The sequence below is a fragment of the Carcharodon carcharias genome, chromosome 2 (assembly GCF_017639515.1).
Source record: "Carcharodon carcharias isolate sCarCar2 chromosome 2, sCarCar2.pri, whole genome shotgun sequence".
Taxonomy (NCBI): Eukaryota; Metazoa; Chordata; class Chondrichthyes; order Lamniformes; family Lamnidae; genus Carcharodon; species Carcharodon carcharias.
Genome location: NC_054468.1, coordinates 222,999,786 through 223,023,158, shown reverse-complemented (window position 1 = coordinate 223,023,158; position 23,373 = coordinate 222,999,786). Strand labels below are relative to the sequence as shown.

Genomic DNA, 23,373 nt, shown 5'->3' with positions numbered 1-23,373 from the left:
GCTTCACTTTTTATTAGCATTTTTTCATAGTTTATTGTTTGTTAATTGAGTTCAAATTCTCAAACTGTCATGGTAGGATTTTAACTCACATTGCTTAACAGATTTGATGAAAGTGTTCAAAATCATGAATGTTTTTGACACAGTAAAACAGAAGAAACTGTTTCCAGTGGCAGAACAATCAGTAATCAGAGGACAGAGTTTTAAAATGGTTGGCAAAAGGGTAAACAGTGGCAACATGAGGAAACATTTTTCTGTTGAAGGGTCATGAGGACTCGAAATGTCAACTGTGCTCTTCTCCACCGATGCTGCCAGACCTGCTGAGTTTTTCCAGGTAGTTCTGCTTCTGCTTTTGTTTTGTTAAACATTTTTCTAACTCAATAACTGATCACTACTATTGTGTCAATATCACTTACAGTGCTTCGTGTATTCAGTGAAATTCGACCTTCCATTTTGGTGTAATATCTGAAAAGGACATTTGAAAATTAGAACAGAATTACAATACACTATATTCTGTTTAAAAAGGCTCTTGTTGTTCAATTCATTTTTAAAATTTATTTAAGTTTTTTTCTCCAAAGATTTGGTGCTTTTCCTGACCCAAGGGTATCCAAAAGCACTGTACAGCCTGTGAAATATTTTGAAGTTTGATAGGAAAAACATCAGCCAATTTGCACACAGCAATTTTCCACAAATTGAAATGGTGACCAGATTATCTGTTTTAGTAATGTTGGTTGAGGGATAAATAATGATCAGGAGAACTTCCCAGCTCTTCTTTAAATAGTGTCACAGGATCTCTTACATCCACCTGAAAGAGCAGACATGGCCACGGTTAAATGACATGTCAAAATTGGGGATTATTTTATTAATTCAGAGGAATGTCATAGCTTCTATACAATGAGCATAGGACAAAACTCAGTTTGGTGAGCCAAAGTAACATTGATGGGGTTGAAACAAGATTAAAACCTGCAGAAGTGTACCATTTATAAGATGCACTGCAGGAAATCACCAAGCCTCCTTAGACAGCACCTTCCAAACCCATGACTACCTACCATCTAGAAAGACTAGGGCAGCAGACACATAGGGCAGGATTTTATCGTGGGTGAGCAATGGCACTTGAGACCATTGACAGGATCAATTAAGCAATTAAAGGACCTGTCCGTCCAACCTTAAGGTTGGCGGGCAGGTCAGGAGCCCCGGCGGCAACTAGAAAAAACATGAAACCTCATCCAGCAGCGGGGTGAGGTTTCATGTAGGGTTTTAAAAATTTTAATAAAGTTGTTATGGAAATTATGAACATGTTCCAACTCATGTGACATTGTAAGGGATTTTGTTTTTCTCTGTTTTTAATATTTTTAAAAGTAGAGGCGATCTCCCTGAGGCACTTAGCCTCAAGGAGATGAGTGCACTCTTGTGTGCTTGCGCGAAAGAGCGCACTCTCGATTTTAGGGATTCTGTCCCGCCCGCACAGGGAGCGCATAGCGCTTCCCTGCGGATGTCACGTTGGGCGGGCATTGAAAATAAGAGATTTAGAACTGAAAGCAGGATAAACATGATTGTACATAGAATTGTGGAAATCTGAAATATATTGCCAGAGTTAGTGAATGAAGCAGAGACATTTACCATTTACGAATAGGCTACATAGATGTACAAAGGGAAGACTGGGAGCACATTCAAAGCAATCTCCAACATGGACCAGATGGCCTGAACATCCTGATTCGATGCTGCAATTTCTATGCAATTCTAGATTCGGATTGAGAAAGTGAAGTACTATCTAACATGGAAGGAGTAATTGGTGTCCCAGAAAATGTTGTGGAAGTAAGTAAATGGATAAATGTTGCCCTTCTTCCAGTTATATGGTAGGGCAGGGCAGCTAGAAATGGGAGCCGATTAAACTTTGAAATAAGCGGTTCTGATACGATGGCACAAGTATGAGGTCGGAAATGTCTCATCTTGTGTTGGTGGCATCAGCCTGATGAATAACGAATAACTAGAAGGGCAGAGAATGTGCATGTGCAGCCCAAGGCAGACGAATAGTACAAAGATGCAGCATCTTCCTTCTAAAAGTTAGACTTCTCAAGACAGTCAGAAGTCCACAGCCTTGAAGGCAAATTGCGAAGGTCAAGCCTGAGAAACCAGGTTGTAGAATTGCTTGCCATACCGCAGAATTGTTGTACAATAACAATACTGTCATTAGCCAATACAGTATATTAAAGCTTGTTGTTGAAAACCTGTAGGGGCAGAATCACGCCAAAGTTACTGATGAAAGACCCAACTTTGCGAGAGGAACCAGGGTAAGAAATGTACGAGCAACAGTTTTAAAAGCAAATAGGGATTTAACCCAGTTTAACCATTACCATTTAAGTCTAATTATTAAGAGTCAGGATATGGATTCAATAACGGAACTGCATTCTATAAAGATTTACTGGGTATCATGTTGAGGAAATAAATCGGTTGCTCTGTTTATTACTCCAGGTGAGGGTGGTTGTGGCATCAGTTGGTTTTTCTCAGTCATGGTTGGGAACTCTGGAATTCTGCGGTAACCGAAAGTAACGCATCGTTTTTGGAGCTGGCTCGGGCTGTTTATCTCGCTCCCATAAAGCTTACATCTATATACCTCTGGAAGGTATATTTATTGGCTGGACTGCCTACCTCCACACGCCTTCTGAGTCCCTCAGCACCAGCAGCAGCAGTAGCAGCAACATCGCCGCCACTCCCCAGCTCAACATGCTCACCACGTGACACCCTCCAGCCGGCCGTTGACCGCCCGAAGCCGTCAAATCTCCCGCTCGCTTCCCGCCAGGCTTCACGGCTTTGCGTCATCCCGTCGTCAAAACCCTCGCTCCCCATTGGCCAGCCGGTCACGCAACGGACGTAGTTTCGACTAAGACGTCACTCCCGTCCGACGTCACCAAATGACTGAAGAGTTTGGTAAGTGGTGGAGCTGCCATTTTGTTTTTTTCCCCCATTGGTGATAGAAAGGTCCTTTGTGTGCTAACGTTGGTTAGATAGGGCACGACACTTGACTGGACTGGACTCCCAGAATGGTTACAGCACCGTTCGGTCCGTCGTGTCTGTGCTGGCGTTCTGCAAGAGCAACTCAGCAAATCCAATACCGCTCCTTTTCCCCCAGCCCTGCAAATTTAGTCTCTCATCCTTGCTGTCATCCCGAATAATTCTTAAATCCACATGAACAAACAGATCAATTGTTTTAATATTTCACATAAGAACAGCACCTCTGGTAGTGCATTCTTCATTAAGGACTACAATGTTCTGAATTTGATGTATATCGACTCAAGTTCAATATAGAATCATAGAATGGTTGCAGCACAGAAGGCGGCCATTTGGCCCATTGTGTCTGAGCAGCACCCCTCCCCCCCACCTTGCTCCATAATGCTGCATTTCCAGTAATGATCCAATTCTCTTTTGAATGCCATGATTGAATCCACCTCCACCACTCTCAGCTACTGCATTCCAGATCCTAACCGCTACCTCTCCAGCAATAACTTCTCAATGAGCTTCTAGGCTGTCACTTCCAGAGTTTCTGGAAGTTGAGGTGTTGGATCCTCTCTTGCTCACTACATTGTCATCCCTCAGTGACAATATACATGCACTGGCCTGGCTTCCACATGTAGTTAGTTAGAATGCTTGCCCCAATAATCAGGATGAGTTACAAATTATGTCACAATCCCATGCTTTTGCCAATAATTTCCATCCTCAACCATTCAAGATGAACCTGGCTATTCTCAAGCTTGGATTTTGATTTGGCCCTAACCTAAACTTTAAAGCTCACATCTTACCCATCAGCAAAACTGCTTGCTACCAACCCTGCAAGACTGTCATCTCCTCACCTCAGTCATCAAAGCCCTCATCTCCAGATTTAACCACTCTTTAATGTTTTGATTGCTGGTTTCTCATTCTCCACAGAAGGGAAAAGAGGTGAAAAAGTTTAGAGAGATAGTTTTGAAGGCTAAGTTAAACCTCTGGAGCAACCGGGGGGTGCACGGGGTACATATAGGCGGCTCAAGTTAAGGGAATCCAGTGTTGAGGGAATTAAGGGACAATGCAAAATGGAGAATTTATAGATGCAGAAATTATTTTGAGTTGAATATGTTGGGGTTCTTGTTGTGTCACGCTGATTATAAATGCAAGGAATTGGTTCAGTTAAAGATTAATCGAGGAAACTGATGAGTACTGATGGCAGATCAAGAAGTGCAGAAAAAAAATGGGTTACAGTTGCCACCCGCTGACTGTTGGCAGGTAAGTTTATAGGTGATGGCATTGTCAAGTGCATAAGATGTATGTTAGGAATTACCATCACCACATTAATATAAAAGGAATCCTAAAAAGAGCGAAGGGATACCTACAAATTAATAAAAAGGAAGATGATGAAGCTGTACATGTATGTGTTTGATTTATGAAAACAGGAAATTAAAAATTTTGTAACTTGTATTTTATGTGCACAATAGACTCCTTTCATGGAAAGGATGACAGGTGAACATAAAATATGAAGCTCACATTTAAAACTAAATATTCAACAACAATACAAATAACAGCATTTTGACTATTATATAACAATCACTTAAATCCCCTGGTAAACTGAGTTTCGTAGATCTAGACAAAAACGTTACCTAATTGTTTAATTTGTAAATAAACAGGATACATTTGTATAACTAATTTTCACAGTGTTCAGTTATAATACTGCAAAGTTTCATATAATATAAAATGATTGTTCTTCAGCATTTTAAAACAATCCTTAGCAAAGTACATATATCCTTCATTGTTTTCAAATAACTACAAAAGAGGTATAAAAAAATCAATGTTAACCTTATGCTTTATGACAACAAACACATGTTATATGCTTGAAGACAGTATAAATAATGCGGCACACGACGGTTTATGCATTCAACTCCTCAGTTCAAAACCTACTGGCAGAGGGACTGTGAGGGAGAGAAATAGCAAGCAGAGAAGAAGAAAGCAAGTGTGCGTAAGAGCAAAGAGAGTTAGCAAAAAATTATCTGACCTGTGGGGAATAACCCTTCAAAAGTTATGAATTCTTCAAGTGTGCTGTTATTGATGACACTGAGTTTGATTACATTATGAGTACTGTATATATAAGGAAATGTTTGCACAACCTGTAACCACAACACTATACTATAAATAGTGTGAAATTAATTTTAAAAGACTTGGAGGAAAGAATTTCCTTTGGAGAGTTGTCCTTTCTCATATCTATAAAAATAGAAGGGTAATAAACTTTTAAATAGTAAACGTTTATTTGTACTTTGTAAATTTTAGCCACAGTTTTATTTCATCTATTTTGCTGTATTAATTCTGCAGTCTTCTTGGAGGATGAAAGCTACATTGTCTCTAATTGGCATCTGAAAAATGATCAGACCTGAAGATCACAATGTTGTTCATTTAGCCTTGCTCCTCAAATACTGTTAGGACAGAGCCAAGGATCAGCACACCACTACATAGTTAATTTTAGAAGTGAAAGCAATAGGTAAAGTAGGCAATAGCAGATCCAGGTGGGTGAATAGAGCATGCTTCATCTGAACACATTTGTAAAGATCACCTCTTGCTCGATTAATTGAAGTTTTTAAAAAAATCTCAAGGTATAAAAAAGGTGCTAGAAAAAATGAATTTCCAAAGATATTTGACAAGGCAGTACAGAAGGGACTTGTTAGGAAAACTATGGCACATTAAATTAAATCTTCTTATTGTGTCCACACACAGTCTATACATGGCCCAGCCAGAACTGGACACATTTTTGCGCCTTGTTGTTGAATTCAGCAAGATCTGCAACAGTGCATTAAATTAAATGTAATCCCATTACTAGAGAACGCCCTGGAATGGGAAGTAGGAAATAAAGGTAAATGGATGTTTTCCAGATTGGATGAATATGAATAGGGGTCTGCCCCAGACAGCCACTAGAAGCTAAAGCTTGTTGATAATACCAACTTGAGGAATGGTAAACAGAGGAAGAATGCAAGAAGGCACTGATAGGTTAGTAAAATCAATGCATAGTTCAATGCAGAGAATGTGAAACATCCTTTTTCTGTTTCTTTTTCCCAAAACGTAAGTAATCCTTAATGGTTATAATCTTTCCAAGATATCCTGGGGTTCAAATGCAGTTGCTCTTTAAAGGTGGAAACACAGAAAAGAACCATAAAAAGTCAAATATGTTTGAGTTTTATGTCACAGATGCATTGAATGCAAAGCGAGGAAGTGATGTTGAGATTGTAAAACATCTGGTTGGATGGTGCCTTTCATTTACATAGTACTGTAACATATTTTTAGAACATCCCAACCAATGGGATGACTTTTGAAGTGCAGTTACTGTTGCTACATAGGCAAAACACAGTTTGAATGTAGAGAAATCCCTTAAACAAAACATGAATGAATGACCAAATAACCAGTTTTTGATGTTGAATGAGTCTGCCAGACTACAGCTGCAGAACTCTGGTTAGTTCTAGGCACTAATAAGGAAGAATATAGGAGCCACAGAAATAATAGAATAAATATTAACTAGGGAAATACCAGAAATAAGTAGTTAAAGTTTTTAAGGCAAGTTCAAAAAATTGGAGCATTTTCACTGTAAGCAAAGATTAAGGAGGGTGACCTAAGAGAGGATTTTCAAAATTAGGAAAATTTTGACATGGTAAATAATGAAAAATTGTTTTAACTGCTGAATAGATAACTAGAGATCACAAATGCAAGGTCACTAGAAGAATGAAGGCAGATTTCTTACACAAGGGGGTCAGTAGAACATGGAATGTTTTACTGAAAGTGACTTGGCAACAAAGCTTATCATTTAAAAGGCAACTGGATAAATACTTAAAATAAAAAGTACAAAGGATATGGGAAGAGGAGAAAGAAATCTACTTGGAGGAAGTTCCCTTTGAAGAGTTAGGTGCAATGGGTTGAATGGGCACCATCAGTGCTGTAATTTTTAATCATTCTGGGGAACATTTTTTAAAAAGTGCAACAACCAGAAATATTTGTAAATAGGATGAGGAGAAGAAAGGAAAAGTAACCGATTCTGTCTCTCTTCATCCCTACTGCCTGAACTTACTACTTCATTTCACGAAACAGAATTCCTTTCTCTCCAAGTAGACTACATCTTCACATCTTGATCTGGCATTTTGATTTTTCCACTCAGTTCTTACTTCTCAGTGGATAAATGCTGAGAATACTGTTGCGTATTCTCTTAATCCAATATAAGGCACATGTCAGCATCAAAGATACATTTCACAAGCAGCGCAATATTATTCCTTTGTTACCACGTTCAGTGCATTTTTGGTCTCCATTTACGCAGTTAACATTACAGAGGAGCAATTTATAATATTGTTCTTAAGTGAACACTTCCTGTGCATCCCAAAACCACTTGGTCCAATATAAAACTAGCAACCTATCATTTCCATCACTGTATAAATGCAAAATAGGTTAGACCAAGGATGGGTAGGAATATGATGCTGGAGTCTACTCTGACCATCCATATTTAAAATGGTGATCTTGGCAGCATTGCACAACCTTGCTTGAAACCAAAATGCTTTTGAAGAGAACAAATAAAATCTTGTTTCTCAGCCCTCTTAATTCTACTCCACACCTGCCGATTAGAGGTGCACAATGGTAAATAATGACCCGATTGATCTCCAATTTTTCTTTCTTAGTCATAGGAAGCATCATACAATTGCTTAACATCTCCCAGTAACAACAGAGTAATGATTGGGAGCCTATTGTTCATTAGTTTATTACAGCATTGGTCACTCTGTTGCCACTGAAGGCATACCTTTCTTTAAATGATTGAAGTAATCATTCATTGGTATTTGCTTGAATGTTGTTCAGTTTAAACATCATCCTCCAAACGTAGCAGTGCCCAAAAAAATGATTCTGAAGTGTGTACTCTGGATAGATCTTCATATTGTTGTTTCTTGCTGTTGTGGGTTGTTAAAAATTAACTTTCAGGTTAGCTGAAACACAACTTCTTAAATGCAGGCACATCTCCCACCAATTTTGTTGCTGGGGAGCCCTAGGAACACTGGATGAAGGTGACAATAAAGGCAATTCACTCCAATTATCCAATTCAGATAGATTTTTCATCAACAAAGGAGTCAAGGGGGAAGTGGGGAGGCTGACGAAGACAGGAAAGTGGAGTTGAGGCCGCAATCGTATCAGCCATGATATTATCGAATGGCGGAGCATGGTCGAGGGGCTGAATGGACTATTCCTCCTAATTCTTGTGGTCAGTGTTCATTGTTACTCAATTCATTGAATGCCTCACAGGTAAGATGAAATATCTGTATTTTTCTCATTTGGGCAAATATGGAATTGTTTTGCAGAAGGCTAGTGTCAACAAAAACTCTGGTACTGAAATAGGAATAGTTAAGAGTTTTCCATCTGTTTTCTATGTATGAAATAAAACCCATTGCAAAATTACCACAGTAAGTCCCAAAGTTACTCATACAACTGCTGTTAGATTCTAACAATGAATCTTTAGTTTGGGCTCCAAATATTGGTGAGGTATACAGTACTCCATTAAATTGTTTGCAGAAATTACTGTTAGGCTCATGTTTTTGGACCTTACTGTGGATTCCTGTTACAGGACATCTTCACATTATGTTTCGCAATACAACTTCCTTAAATCATAATTTAACCCTCAAAAATAGATCAGTCCAGGGCTTGCCTACTTAGCAAATTAACCATGATGATACAGCTACTAATTATACCACAAATTCCAGTAGTTGCTCTTCTCCAAGGAGGTCCAGGGATAGGCAGTTCATTGAACGTTTGCCATAAAAGGTGGACTTAGTCTTACAATCTGCTGTGGAGTAAGTGTAGCAAAATTGGCTATCTTTGTCTTCATTGATGCAGCCAAAAGTGTAGCTCTGGGAGCTGTCTGAAGATAAAGTGGAGCCTAAAGGTGGTTGCTGTTGGTACAGACGTACATCATCCAAGCTTTGACTATGGCGATCAGTGGAATTTCGCGGCTTAGATCGCGTAGCCTGTAAAAGTGAAGACACATTTGTTCATTCAGATTTTCTAAGTTCTGAAAGATTAGACAGATTTTATACTTTCCCTAGAAGAAAGTTATAACTTCCCTTTATAGTTTCTGTGTATGTTCGTAACACTGTTATCATTACCCAAGCTGCTTTTAGATTGATGTTACAAATGACTAACAGCGAGTTAAAACATAGCACTGTTCACCAAATAAAATTATGGGAGAGCCAACTTATTGGTCTAATGATCTACATTGCAAACATGGGTATATTTTTATATTTCTATACCTTCTGCTGACCAAATAGTTGATGACACAGCACCTTTTAATATAACATTTAAGCAGTTACTGGTTTAACATGTGAATGCAAAGAATTGGACTCCAGCTTCTTTACAAGATAGCAAAAACAAGACTTTGTACCTGTGAGAGCGAGTCTACACTTTGTCCTCGAAGTTTTACTGAAGGATCGCACAAACTCACAGTGGTATCATTGATAATATCTAGAAAGCAAAACAGACTTTTCATTGCTAAAAAGACAAAAATATATGATTTAATGTTAAGATGCTATTTTCAATATAGGCTTTCTTTAGGTTATTTTACTAACAAATTAAATCATTATTGTAAGCAGGTGAGATTTGGATGATTTCACTTTCCAGGATTCCATTAGTTTACAATTAGACCCTTTGATCTTTGTTGACTGAATGAGTCTATTTATATTGTAAGATGGGATAGTATTCTGTGATTCCACAAATCCCAGATCAATGGCTTTGGCTATAGGCCATCACTATGGAGCTCTATCACAGAAGAGATTAATTGAAAATCTTTACAGCCCACTATGTACCAACAACGACAACAACTTGTATTTATGCAGCACCTTTAACATATAAACTACCCCTAAGCGCTTCACAGGAGTGTGAACAAACAAAATTTTACATGAGGGGCAAATAACCAAAATCTTGACCAAAGAGGTACGTGTTAAGGAACATCATGAAGACAGAAATACAATTAAAGGATGCTGAGAGGTTTAAGGAGGGAATTCCAGAACTTGGGACATTAGCAGCTGAAGGCACAGCCACCAATGGTGCAGTAATTGAAACCAGAGATTCTCAAGAGGCCAGAATTGAAGGAACACAAATATCTCAGAGGATTGTAGGGCTTGACGCATCACAGAGAAGGAAGGGACAAGGTCTTTGATAGATTTGAAAACAAGGATGAGAATATTAAAATTGAGAATATGTTTAACTAGGAGCCATTGTAAGTAGCAAGCATAGCGATGATGGGTGAATTGGACTTAGCTCGAGTTAGGGCACAGGCAGCACAGTTTTGGATGAGGACTAATTTAAAGGGTAGGTTATGGAAGGCTGGCCAGGAGTGTGTTGGTATTGTCTATTCTAGAGGTAATAAAACCACACCAAAGTATTGACCAGCACATAATATACTCATAATACTTGAATTTGATTTTAAACTTTAAATAAAAACTATTGATTTAAAAGGGTTTTGTTTGTGCACTTTGTTGCTAAAATTAGTCACTACTGTTTTGTGACTTTCTTTGAAGCCGTTCACGACATACACCATTCCCCAGCTATCGAATCCATCTCTCTCCATGGTCACTGCCTCAGGCTGAACCAGACTGTTCACAACATTGACAACATATGTGATCTTTAGCTGAGCTGCCAGTCCCTCCATCATAAAGACCGTCTACTTCTACCTCCATAACTTGTCGCATCTCTGCCCATAGTGCCCATAGTCCCATCTGCTGATAGAAACCCTCATCCATGCTTTTGTTACCCTCCAGACTCAACTACTCCAAAGTTCATATCCTAACTGACTGTAAGCCCCTTTCAACCATTACCTTTGTGCTCACTGACCTTAAATTGCTCCCGGTGCACTAATCCCTCCCGTTTTAAAATTCTCATCTTCCCATTCAAATCCCTCCATAATCTCACCCCTATCTCTATAACTTTCTTCAGCCCTGCAATGCTCTGAGAACTCTGCATTCCTCCAATTCTGACCTTTCATGCATACGTAGTTTTCTTCACCCCCACCATTGGCAGCCTTACTTTAAAGCATCTAGACCCTGACCTCTGGAATTCCCTCCAAAATCTCTCCACCTCTCTCTCTCCTTTAAGACACTCCTAAAAACTTACCACTTTGACCAAGTTTTTAGTTGCCAACCCCATTATCTCCTTTAGCTAGGCGTAAATTTTGTCTGACTGTCTCCCATGAAGTGCCTTGGGACAATTTACTACATTAAAGGTATTATAAGTTGATGTTATAGTTTTAAATCACACCAATGAAATTATGGGGGCTGCAACCCACCTGGTTCCTTCAGAGCAGTGTTATAATAATGCTGGATCCCAATCTGTCCCTGTAAATTCAACTGGCCTTTGTATGAGCCAACCACATATGCTCCAATAGACTTTACGCCACTGATCACCAGTGGTACGATCACAGCATAACTACTCTGATCATAGCCTATGAATTTTTACCCATGATCTTTATTTCTACTTAATTTCTACTGATCCTCAACTCTACTATAATCTTTATCAATTTTGACCCATTTAACTTGAGTCTGAGACTAATTCCTTCTGAACCTAAGTGAAAGTTACTGAATTAGAGATGCTCATTACTGAGCATGCATCCTATAACCATTCAGCTCACCTTGCCAATAGTCCTGCTTTAAAATGGGATAGTCAACAGATTCACCTTCGATTATAACATTTTCTAGAGATGTCTCAAGTGGATCATCGACAGGGACCTCCACCTCTGTAGCAGGAAAGAGTGGTAGTTAGCTATTGAAGAGTTAGGTTTAATCAGAAAATAGCCTTATAAAACTGTTGTGTAAATCTCTTTAAACTTTAAATTCTAAGCCGTGACTATTGTTTTTGGAGATTGATTTAGAAAGTAAAAACTGAATCCAATGGGGCACTGACCTAATGTACTCCATGTATATTATATGCAAAGCATCGCATATATGCTTCAACAGCTATTTCACTGCAGTTACATGTGTGGTTATGTGAAAGGTTTTTAAAATCCAGTTTGCTAGTTGCCCATATTATATGAAAACCTGCAAAGCTTCAAACTTGTATTTTGTGTAAATTGTCTAATGTTGATTTAATTTTCAATAAAAGGGAGATTGATATGGCTTTACAATCTAGCAGCTTTGGAAAGCAAAAGAATTTGATTCATCCACCATTGTGAGATTTGGATGACCAGCATCTTTAGTTAATTTAATAAGAAGTGACTTGACTGTCATTGACAGAGTGGTGTTGGCTTCATGGGTTTGGTTTGAATCAAGTCAAGCCCATCCCCACTGATTTCTAAAAACCCTTAGGACTGTCTTAGATTAATTCCATGGTTACAGATTATGCATCTATTTTCAAAGTATTTTTGAAGATCAGAAGCAGCCTCACTCAAATGAAAAACTGGGCTGTTTCTCTGCCTGAATCGGCTGTGATTTTAATATATGTCACTCCAAAGAAGCTGAACATAAATGCTAAATACTGGTAGCTGTTACTGGACATTTTGTACAGGCTGCTATAGTATTGTCAAGTGACTGGGAGAATAGTCATATAACTGAAATGATTCACTATAATTTGCCAACATTCTTACCATCATCATCAGTCCGGTCTTTGTTGCTACTCTCAATTCCTGATGTATGGGAGCTTCTGCGGCTCATCATACTACAGTATTTAACTGTACTGTGCACTGGCTCAGTAGAAAATGGTTCATCCACTGCCATCTCCACAGACATTCTGTGCCTCGAATCTGCCTCAATCCCAGAGGTATGTGAACTACCATGGCTAACGGTTGAATGACGGGAGAGCCGTTTGTTCCTTGCGCTTCCTTGACTGCTTCCACTGCCGTGTGAATGCTCATCTAGTCGTTCTAGATCCATCTCAAAGACATCACTGATGTACGATTCTCTGTAGCACTTTTTCTCTGCATTGTACATTGTGAAGGAATGTAAGCTTTAATGTAAATATGGAAAGCATCTTTGCCCAAAAATAATGTAAAATAAATTAGTTAAATTATTCACTCTCCCAAATAATTGAGAAAGCCAGGAATTAATTGACAGATGTTGGAATCTGGCACGTCTCGACTGAGTTTCTAAAATGGTATGAGACTTTTTTTTTGTTCATAATCCTTTAAAGTACTGGTTCCTCAGAGAAGTGAGGTGGGATACCTACGTGTGGGAATTCTTGTACACATTCATCAGTATATTTCAGATTCAATTTAGTTCCTGAGGCAGAAAATATTTCTGAATTGGAAGCTTTACTGAAAATGATTCACACTATAATGATCAGGAAAATGATGATTGAATGTTTCATGTTTCTTGCTGACAGAAGCAAGCAATGACATGGTGGATGGCCTTTCAAAATCACACCACAAGGTGGCAGCAGCAACACAATCAGTGACCAAAAATATACACGGAGCAGTAGCACCATTCCCACATTCCAAAACTGGATCAGGAAGTGGAATCCAAGAATTGCATTCATATACAACTTATAATCTTCAGTCTGTACTTTTTAACGTAAAAAAAATCCTAAACTCATTAATTTCATAGTGTTCCTATTCATACCCCCCTTTAAGCCCAAAAACAATCCAGCTCTCCCTTCCCACAAAAGCCTCCTCTCCCCAAGTGAATGTTACTTGGCAGAGAAACCTACAATTTCATTCATAGTTCCTAAGAGTCTTTCCAAAAAGTACCTCAATCCAAAAGTAAAACCAACCCACCCCGCCCCCGCTTTGTCTCTTAGTCCATCTTGCTACAAGCTACCCAGTCTGAGATAGGACAACCCTTTAGCTCCAAAGTACAAAACTGAATGGTTAAATGGCCTGAAACCTGGTCCTGCTGCAGACTCCATCCATTCGAAATAGCTGACCACAAATACATGCTACACAGCACCCACTGATGAGAAAGGATGTGTAGAAAGGATCGAGTACTTCTGATGTAACCAAGCACATGCACTTCTCCAGTTCTGTTTGAATGACCTATTATGACCGTTGAAGAAGGAAAAAATGCCCATTTGAAAGAAGCTGTAAACCACAAGAATTTAATATCTCAGTTCCAACATGTAAATTAGGACAGGTAAGAAAGAAAGGAAAGAAGAAATTACTTTTATATTTGGCAGCTTATCATATCTTCAGAATGATCCAAGTGCTTCACAGTCGACAAGCTACGTTTTAATTGCTGTCACGTGGGCACAGCATAATCTCACAAACAGCAAACAAATGAACAGCTAGATGACCTATTTTTGATGGTGTTGGTTGAGGGAGGAACGTTGGATCACCCTGCCCTTCTTCAAACAGAAGTAGAGGAAGTTTATTTGGAAAAGGTACTACAACATTTTGGAATCAACTTGGAGCATTTGTGAAGAGTCCAGGCTAGTTAAACTTTTTGTTTTAAGTATGCAAGTTTATGTGAGTTTAAACTGTACGTTGAAGGTTTTCCCACACACCCAGGTTGTGTTTTCTCTGTTCTTACCTTCCATTTCTTCAATTTTTCGAATCTGTTTGAGCACGGGCTGAACATTCATGTAGAGTCGATGGCTGCTACTGAGGAGCTGCAGCAAATGTCTGGATCGGAATGGACAACCTGTGTAATAGATCAGCTTCCGGGCGGAGGGTAAACCATCTGGCTGGATCTCAAACTTCTTTCCCTACAACAGAAAAGGAAGCAAAGGTTTAAAATCACACAATAAAACATAACTCCAGTGACGGAAATAATCTGATAATTGGTATGAGAGAAAAATCTCGCAACATTCTCCTATTTATCACTTTTCTTATTCTTTCAGGGGATGTGGGCATCACTGGTAATGCCAACATTTGTTACCCATCCCTAATGGCCCTCAAAGGTGGTGGTGGTGAGCCATCACAGCAGTTCATGTGATGTCGGGAAGGAAACTCCGAGGTTTTGACCCAGCAACAGTGAAGAAACAGTAATGTAGTTTGTAGTCAGGATGGTGTGTGCCTTGCAGGGGAACAGGCGGTGGTATTCCCATGTGTCTGCTGCACTTGTCCTTCAGTGTAGTCCAGTCAAGTCCACTCCACATAGAGTTCATGTGTTATTCTATCATAAGCATCCCACAATCACCACCATCTCTTAATACCCTAATCTACAGAATCCCAATCTGGCCTGGAAATATTAGATATTGAAGAATATATTTATAATTCCACAATTTCCAATCTTCAACATTAACTTAACCCATGCAAAAAAAACTGGAGTAAAATAAATCAGTTGTCCTTTCATAGGCAACTTATAGAAATCAGGGATATGCCAGAACGGATGAAATCTCACTTTTCCACAACCAGTATTTGATTCACTGCTCCAACACTTGCCTCTGTGGGTAGAAAATAATGCGTGCAAAAATGTGGAAGGACAAGAGGGTCGGGGATAAGACAAATTAAATCCAAGCTTAAAGAAAAGAAACAGCTATCATGCCATCATGGGCAGTAAATTGGATTTAAAGTTTCAAAGGATAAAATGTCTCCTGGAAAGACAAACTCACACTGGAAAGATACACATACGTGTTCCATTCTACACTGAATCAGCGGTGAAATCTACAGCAGAGCCCTTGACAAACCATGCAGAGTCTACATGGCTGTTTCGCAAAAGCATCATTAATGATCGGGGAGTATTGTGGCGTTCCAATTTAACTAGTAAGTGGGTGATACAAATTGTGAGCTACAATGGCACATAATTATTAAAATTTAGGGTTTAAGGTAAGGTTATTTCCTCAACTCATCTGCTTATGGAACCCTGATCTATACCTATAATACCTCTCGACTTGCCTATTCCAAACCACTCCTACTGGTCCACCCCCCTACCCTCCATGTTATATTCTCTGTGAATTTGAGGTCATTCAAAACTCTGCTGCCCAGTGTCCTAACAAGTCCCGTTTACATATCACCTCTCTGCTCACTAACCTACACTGGTTCCCAGTTAAGAATCACCTTTATTTTAAAATTCTTATCCTTGTTTTCAAATCCATTCTTAGCCACAGCTGTCTCCATCTCTAATCTATTCCATCTTATGTTCCTCCAAGATTTCTGCACTGCCCCAATTCTAGCCTCTTGAACAAGCCCAATTTTAATCACTTGACCATTGTCAGCTGTGCCTTCATGTGCCAAGACCGTAAGTTCTTAAATTCCCTCCCTAAACCTCTCCTTCTAGCTTTCCTCCTTTAAGACACTCCTTAAATCCTACCTCTTTGATCAAGCTTCTTATCATCTACCCTAAAGTCTCCTCATGTGCCTCAGTGCAAGTTTGATTTGAGGATGCTTCCAGCTCTTAAGCGAGAGAATGTGCCATGCACTTCACAGTGGGGGTAAAAATACACAATTGAATATCAGTAGCAAATTTATGTAGCATTAAAAGAATAAAAGAAATCTGTTGCACACGTGATCCCATCACAGGAGAAAATAAACACAATATGGCCAGTGCTTCCATGAAAATGAACATTGAACAACATTTGGGGTTAGAAACAAATATTGACTGGACAATGAAGAGAAACCTCGAAATGGCATTTTGCTGTTTAAAGAATGAATTGTTCAAAACTAGCCTTACAAGATTCCAACACTGGCAGGACCACATTCCTCCACTTACCAGGAAAGTAAGCTTGCCAACATTTGACCACGGAAAGTCATACAGCAATTGCCGGACGTTCTGAGACTCCTATAAACAGAATAAAAACAGAAAGTTAATGTGCTTAACAATTAATTGCAGCCGGAATACAAAGTGCGTAACGTTGAAATTATAAATGCAGCCGAATACGGCCGCTTTGCAAGCATTAAACGAACATTACATTTTTACACAGTCACATCCTTATTTGTACCTGATAAATATGCATGCCTTTCAAAGTGAGCCCAAGCACCACTGAGGGACGCGCTTCCTTCTTGTCCTGCAATAGAATAAATTGTTATATGCAGAGGCAAAATGGTGTTCAGGAGGTCATCCAAAGCTCTGTGACCCATGTCCTAACTCGTACAAAGTCCCACTCACTCATCACCCCCATGCTTAAGCATTGCCTTAGTTTTAAAATTCTCATTCTTATGTTCAAATCGCTGCATGGTCTTGCCCTTCCCTATCTCCCTAATCTCTTCCAGCCCTGCAACTCTTCGAGCTACCTGCACACCTCTCATTCTGGCCTCTTGAACACCCCACCCACCCCCCTCCAATTTTAATCGCTCCTTCATTGGGGGCCACATCTTTGGCTGCCAAAGCCCTAAACTCAGGAATTCCTTCCCAAAACTATTCCATCTCTCTGCCTCTCTTTCCTCCTTTAAGATCCTCTTTAAAAGTTATAGCTCCATGTCCCTCTGCCCTCATACCTCCTCATGTGGCTTGGTGTCAAATTTTGTTTGACCATGCTCCTGTGAATAGCCATGAGACATTTTACTACATTAATGGTGCTACAATCTGCTGTTGTTGTAGAGATTGCTGACCACCAAAACAAAAAGTTTGGAGCATTCTTCTGTACAGTTGATTAAAGCAAACATTTCAACAGCTAAAAGTCAACCTGTGTACAAATAGGCAGAACAACTGAATGTGTAGCACACAAGGTTTTATGACAAGTCTTTAAATCAAGCTTCTGCCATAGGGTACGTCCTACTTAACCAAATGCAGGTTGGCAACAACCAAGGAACAAATACACCCAGGTGTCTACATGTCATACTGATGGAGTTTAACCAGCTAAAACCCTATAGGCTCACGGACACAGAATACCGGTAAGATTCTAACTCCTTGTCCTGCTAACCCTTAGGCTTACAGGGTTAACTGGAATCAAATGGGAAGAATCATGGGTCCCAGTTAACAGATCCCACTAATGAGCCAGGTTAGCTAGAGCACTGCGAACCTGCTTAGCTCTTAAACAGAATTCGAATTCACGTGCAAGAAATAAAATGGATTCATCCATAAATCTTTGATCTATCCAGGCCAAATATTTCAAATAAAAATTGCCAAATGATGCCACTTTTTCTTCCTTGAAGCAAGGGAAGGCGGAAGCAAGGTGGGCAGCCCAGCAGCTGTGGCCAAAATGGAGCAGGTGCCTCTTTTGTGTGTGTGTGTGTGTGGGGGTGGGGGGGGGGGGGTCCCCATACCCACCAGAGGCAACCCCTCCACAAGATCGTATCCCACTCCCCTTTAACCCTCCACCCTGATCTCTAAAACACAGCCCTCTCTCCCCCTCCCCAGAGTTACAAAGAATAGGTGATCTAATTGAAATTGACAAAATTCTTGTAGTACGTGACAGGGTAGATGTAGATGGGATGCTTCCCTTGGCTGGTGAGCTTAGAACCAGGGTACACAGTCTCAGAATAAAGGGCAGGCCATTTAGGGCTGAGATGAGGAGGAATTTCTTCACTCAGAGGGTGGTGAATCTTTTGAATTCTCTACTCCAGAGGGCTGTGGAATCTCAATCATTGAGCATGTTCAAGACAGAAATCGATAGATTTTTGGATATTAATGACATTAGGGGATATGGGGGTAGCACAAGATAATTGGGATTGAGGTAGACAAACAGCCATGATCTAATTAAATGGCAGAGCAGGGTCGACAGGCAGAATGGCCTACTCCTGCTATGTTCTTATTTGTGACTGGATGTGGTGGGATTTTAGAGATTTGAACTGATCTATTGGTTTACTGCTCTCTGTAGCATTCTGCTTCTACTGTTGAGCACTCATTAGTCTTGTTTGTGGCTTCATTGGGCTGACAGCTCATTTTCAGATCCAGACACTCTTCCACGTGCCACGTTGAACTAGGGTTGGTCAGATAGCTTGATTGTGATGGAAGTGAGAGGGATGTACCAGCCAGGCATGTCATGACATCAGATCATGGGCTCGAATTACTTATGGGCATATTGAACTTTTAAGGAAGATGTGTTTTTTAAAAAGACATACAAGCAAAAGCTGGCTGAGAATGTAAAGTAACCACTTTCTGGAAAATTCCTATATGGATTATACTTGGCCGACTAATCCAAAGAGACCATCAAATATCACACCTAAAGAAGGCATCAAGGCCTACTTCAGACAGAGACACTTGAAAGGAAAAGATGCAATGCAAAAGACTGAACTTTAATTTCCTGTGGTTGCAGAGACAATGGAGACCAATCTCAGCAGAAATCATCGCTTGTTGACTTATATCTCAGAATGTGGAAATGATCCGAGTTGAAAGAAAGCAGACATGTTTGTTTTTCCTTTCCAGGAATACACAAGAAAATGGGTTAAAAAGCCAACGGCAAACCTGATCTGTGTGCTGTGTGTTGTAGTTCTGGTGTGCTCATGTGTGCTGTGGGGGTCACAGCAGAAGAACAGCAACTAGGAATCCCTGCAGCTTGCAGATAATAGTCTTTATCTCTCTCTCTCTCTCTCTCTCTCTCTCTGGCTGGAGGCAAGTCAGCTAACCTGCAGAACCAAGCGTCTCCAAACCAACTGCTCAACTACCAAAGTCAGCTCTACTGGAATCACCTAACTTAACAGCTGCAACGTTTCACCATCTACTCCTCACGGACAAGCCAAAGACTGATCCGTATATCTTTTTCAACTTTTATTTTTGGACTCAACTTCTCATTTCTGATCTGTGTGTGTGTGTGTGTGTGTGTGTGTGTGTGTTGTATTTTAATTTTTTTCTTGGGTTTTCAGTAACCAATAAGCTTACTCTTTCTTTCACTCAAGAAAACCTGGTTAAATTGACTTCTAAAACATAAATATATTTGGACTGGGAGAAGGTATCCATGCGGGAAAGGATCCTTTTTAATTAATCTTGTTGCGACCAATGAAGGGGGTTGAATAAAGAAGGGGAGCCAGGTCATTCCTCCTCATCCACAATCATAACATATTGGGGAACCTCGCCTAGGAACTAGTCGTAAAAGGCATAAAGTTACAGATTGCAGTCGTACACGTTTACACTGCTGATGACTGTCCAGTGCCTTATGCATGCCCAATTTCAAGCTACTGGATCTGTTCTTCCACGTTCAAGGTGCTATTAGAGATTGCTTTTGTTACTGTTGCTCTTAATCTATCCTGTTCTGCATAGTGGTAGTACCACACAAGATTACAAATGATATGCTCAGTGTTAAGATGGGACTTGGTGTCCACAAGGATTATGCATTCCTACCTGTGCTGTCAAAGACAGATGCATTTGCACCCAGCAGAGTGATGAAGAATGTCTTTTCTACTCTGTGTTCAGCATGGAAGAGTACCAATTCATCAGCTGAGGGAGTGTGGTAAGTAATAATTAGCAGGATGTTTCCTGAAGCCGTCAGACTTAATGGTATCTGGAGTTAATGTTGATGATATCAACTGTAAACTTCTGTGGCCAACTCTGTTGGGTCTATCCTATCAAAAATGACAAGACGTACCAAACAATAGTGATGGAGGAATATCGGATGTTGGCTGATTCTGTGTGTGTGCCCATGGCACAATCCACAAATGTTATGGAGGATGACTTTAGAGCACAGGATGTCTAAGTCACAGTTAAGTGATACGCCTGATTTTTTCTATACCTTGTATTGGTTTGATATGGTCTTGTGATGCAGTGGTAGTGTCCCTACCTCTGAGCTGGAAGCTCCAGGTTCGAGTCCTACTCCAGGACTTGATGGCCACGAAAGGTGCGTTCATAATGTGGTCATACAGGTTGATTAACAGCCTGTAAATCTTTATGCCTGATGGCAGGCAGTAATAGTGGAAGAGTTTCCAGGTCAGCCATACTGCAGAAGGCGACGGCAAACCACTGCAGTACTTTGCCAAACATAATCATGGACCAATCCGATGGAAGTCCATGGTCGCCAAAGTTCTCTTAGGGCATGGTACGTGAAGGAGGAGAAGTGGTTTGATACAGCTGATTGAATTGGAGTGTTATATAAGCCAAACCAAGGAAAGGATGGCAAGTTTCGTTTTCTAAGGAACGTTATGAGCTAGCTGTTTTCTTTTTGGAGATCTAATCTGGTTATTTTTTACTGATACACACTTTTTATTTCCAGATTTATTTTTTAAACTTCATTCAAATTCTCATATGGCATGGTGGGATTTTAACTCTCATTCTCTGTATCATTAGTCCAGACCTCCAGATCACAAGTCCCGAAATATATAAGCATTGCATTACCGGCCCATATCTGCAAGGGGTGTACTTCTGTTAATACCACAAGCCAAGTCCTCATCTACTATGATTTGATGGCATCATGTGAACATTGCAAGCTGTTATTTTAACCTATCTCAAGTGCTACTTCACAAACTTAATTGTTCCTGGTTCACAATCTGCCTCGCTTAGATATCAATACTGGAACCTGTGTTGCACAGGCACACACATGCACAAAATACTGGCACATCAAAGTAGTCAAAGAGATAACTTTCAATGAAAGAAAACTCTTTTAGGCTACATTCATCATTAGGGTGACAAAGCATCTACCAGACTATAGGACTGCCAGCCAAGTCAAGAGGAAATTCTTCTAAGACTTGCAGCATATGTGTAATTTATTCCATTAGTAACTTTTTCTCCTCCCATTTTAACAGCCTTGTAATTTAGTAATAACGAAAGAAAAGAAAATATGTTCCTTACTTTCTGGAGCCGGTAATAATGAACAGGCACATCCTCTAAAAGACAGGCCTCTTTAATAAACCTCAGCAATCCCTCTTTAGGAGTCAGGCCACGGTGCTCTCTGTGCATTTCTGGAACATGCTTCAAAATGTAATCGCAGCCCCTTTTGTTAATTACCTATGTACAACAAAGCAAACATTCCACTTTTTAGTTAAAGCTGTAAGCACCATAATTATTATAGTCACATGGGCTAGAAAACACATTTGTCATCTTTCCTTTTTTTTTTATATAGTCTTTCACGGGACATGGGCCTCGCTGGCTAGGTCAGCATTTTTATTGCCCAGCTCCAATTGCCCTTGAAAAGGTGGTGGTGAGCTGCCTTCTTGAGCCGCTGCAGTCCATGTAGTGTAGGTACACCCACAGTGCTGTTAGGAAGCGAGTTCCAGGATTTTGACCCAGTGACCGTGAAGGAACGGCGAAATAGTTCGAGGTCAGGATGGTGTGTGGCTTGGAGGGGAACTTGCAGGTGGTGGTGTTCCCATGTGTCTGCTGCCCTTGACTTTCTAGGTGGTGGAGGTCACAGGTTTGGAAGGTGCTGTCGAAGGAGCCTTGGTGAGTTGCTGCAGTGCATTTTGTAGATGGTACAGACTGCTGCCGCTGTGCATCGGTGGTGGAGTGAGTAGATGTTGAATGTGTTGGATGGGGTGCCAATCAAGCAGCTGCCTTATTGAGGATGGTGTCAGGCTTCTTGAGTGTTGTTAGAGCTGCACTCATCCAGGCAAGTGGAGAGTATTCCATCATACTCCCCACTTGTGCCTTGTAGATGGTAGACAGGCTTTGGGGAGTCAGGAGGTGAGTTACTCTCCACAGAATTCCCAGCTTCTGACCTGCTCTCGTAGCCATTGCATACACTGCAGTGCTGCATCTCAACAGCAGCACTCCTACAGATCAAAACTACTGTTCACACACAATTAAGCACATGAAACAAAATATTATAATAGTTGTTATTTGTTTTATTAATACTTGTTATTTGTTTTTTTTCAAAAAGAAACTGACTGGTCTAAGTGTTTTATTTGCAACAATTAACAAGACAAGAATGTATGGAACAAATAATAGTTGTGCACAACATCAAACCCATTCTGGTGCTACCATAATTATTATTACTATCTTTTTCCCTCATTGACAGCACTTCAGGCAGTGCAAAGCAAGAGTCCAACCACAGCATTTAGCTATAATTTTCTTTGGCAATGCAATTATAGATTTTATCCTTCTAAATTTTGGGAAAGAACATCGAGCTAACAAGGCTACGATGACATTCTGCAAGCAGATTCATTAAAAACATCACACAAAAAGCATCATCTCAACTTAAATATGTTTTTCATTTCTTTCCCTATAGTGTAGCAGGACCAAGGCATGAAAACATCTGGACATTCACATTCATAACAAATTCCTTTGTAATTCACCACCTCAAAAGATGCTGTTCTGCCAGGTTTCATGTTATTCAAAGTCACCATCTAATGCTAGAAAAATGGGTTTTTTTTAGAAAAACAAAAGATTAGGGAGAGAATTGGGATGCATTTAAAGAAGGGCTCTTAAGATTCCAAATGCTTTCTGCTCACAGCAACATTAAAGATGGAGTACAACACCGGAATAGGGTCTTCGCCTGATTCTGGAGCTCAATGGGATGGGAGCCCCTGGAGGAAGCAATCTCACATCTTCAGTTTAATACCTTGTGGAATGAAAATCCAATGTGGTGTAAAACCTGCCTTTAAAAGTCCTCATGTGGTGGGGTAAGGGGAGGGCTATCTGTTGGATCTTCTGGGCATCTCTTAAACTGACCCAGAAT

The 23,373-nt window shown here is 40.0% G+C and overlaps 1 protein-coding gene across 5 annotated transcripts in view; it reads right to left on the bottom strand.

Annotated features, from left to right (window-relative positions):
* Positions 1–4,383: 4,383 nt before the first annotated feature.
* LOC121271948 (FERM domain-containing protein 6-like) overlaps positions 4,384–23,373 on the bottom strand; it is a 67,769-nt gene continuing 48,779 nt past the window's right edge. For all 5 annotated transcript variants that reach the window (XM_041178216.1, XM_041178224.1, XM_041178208.1 and 2 more), the window contains exons 7-14: positions 21,549–21,704; positions 16,831–16,896; positions 16,602–16,670; positions 14,481–14,655; positions 12,605–12,934; positions 11,654–11,758; positions 9,413–9,492; positions 4,384–8,999 (exon numbers count right to left, since the gene is read on the bottom strand). In XM_041178216.1, coding sequence (XP_041034150.1) covers positions 8,718–8,999; positions 9,413–9,492; positions 11,654–11,758; positions 12,605–12,934; positions 14,481–14,655; positions 16,602–16,670; positions 16,831–16,896; positions 21,549–21,704 — 1,263 coding nt within the window. In that variant the 3' untranslated portion in view covers positions 4,384–8,717. The remainder of the gene's footprint in view (positions 9,000–9,412; positions 9,493–11,653; positions 11,759–12,604; positions 12,935–14,480; positions 14,656–16,601; positions 16,671–16,830; positions 16,897–21,548; positions 21,705–23,373) is intronic.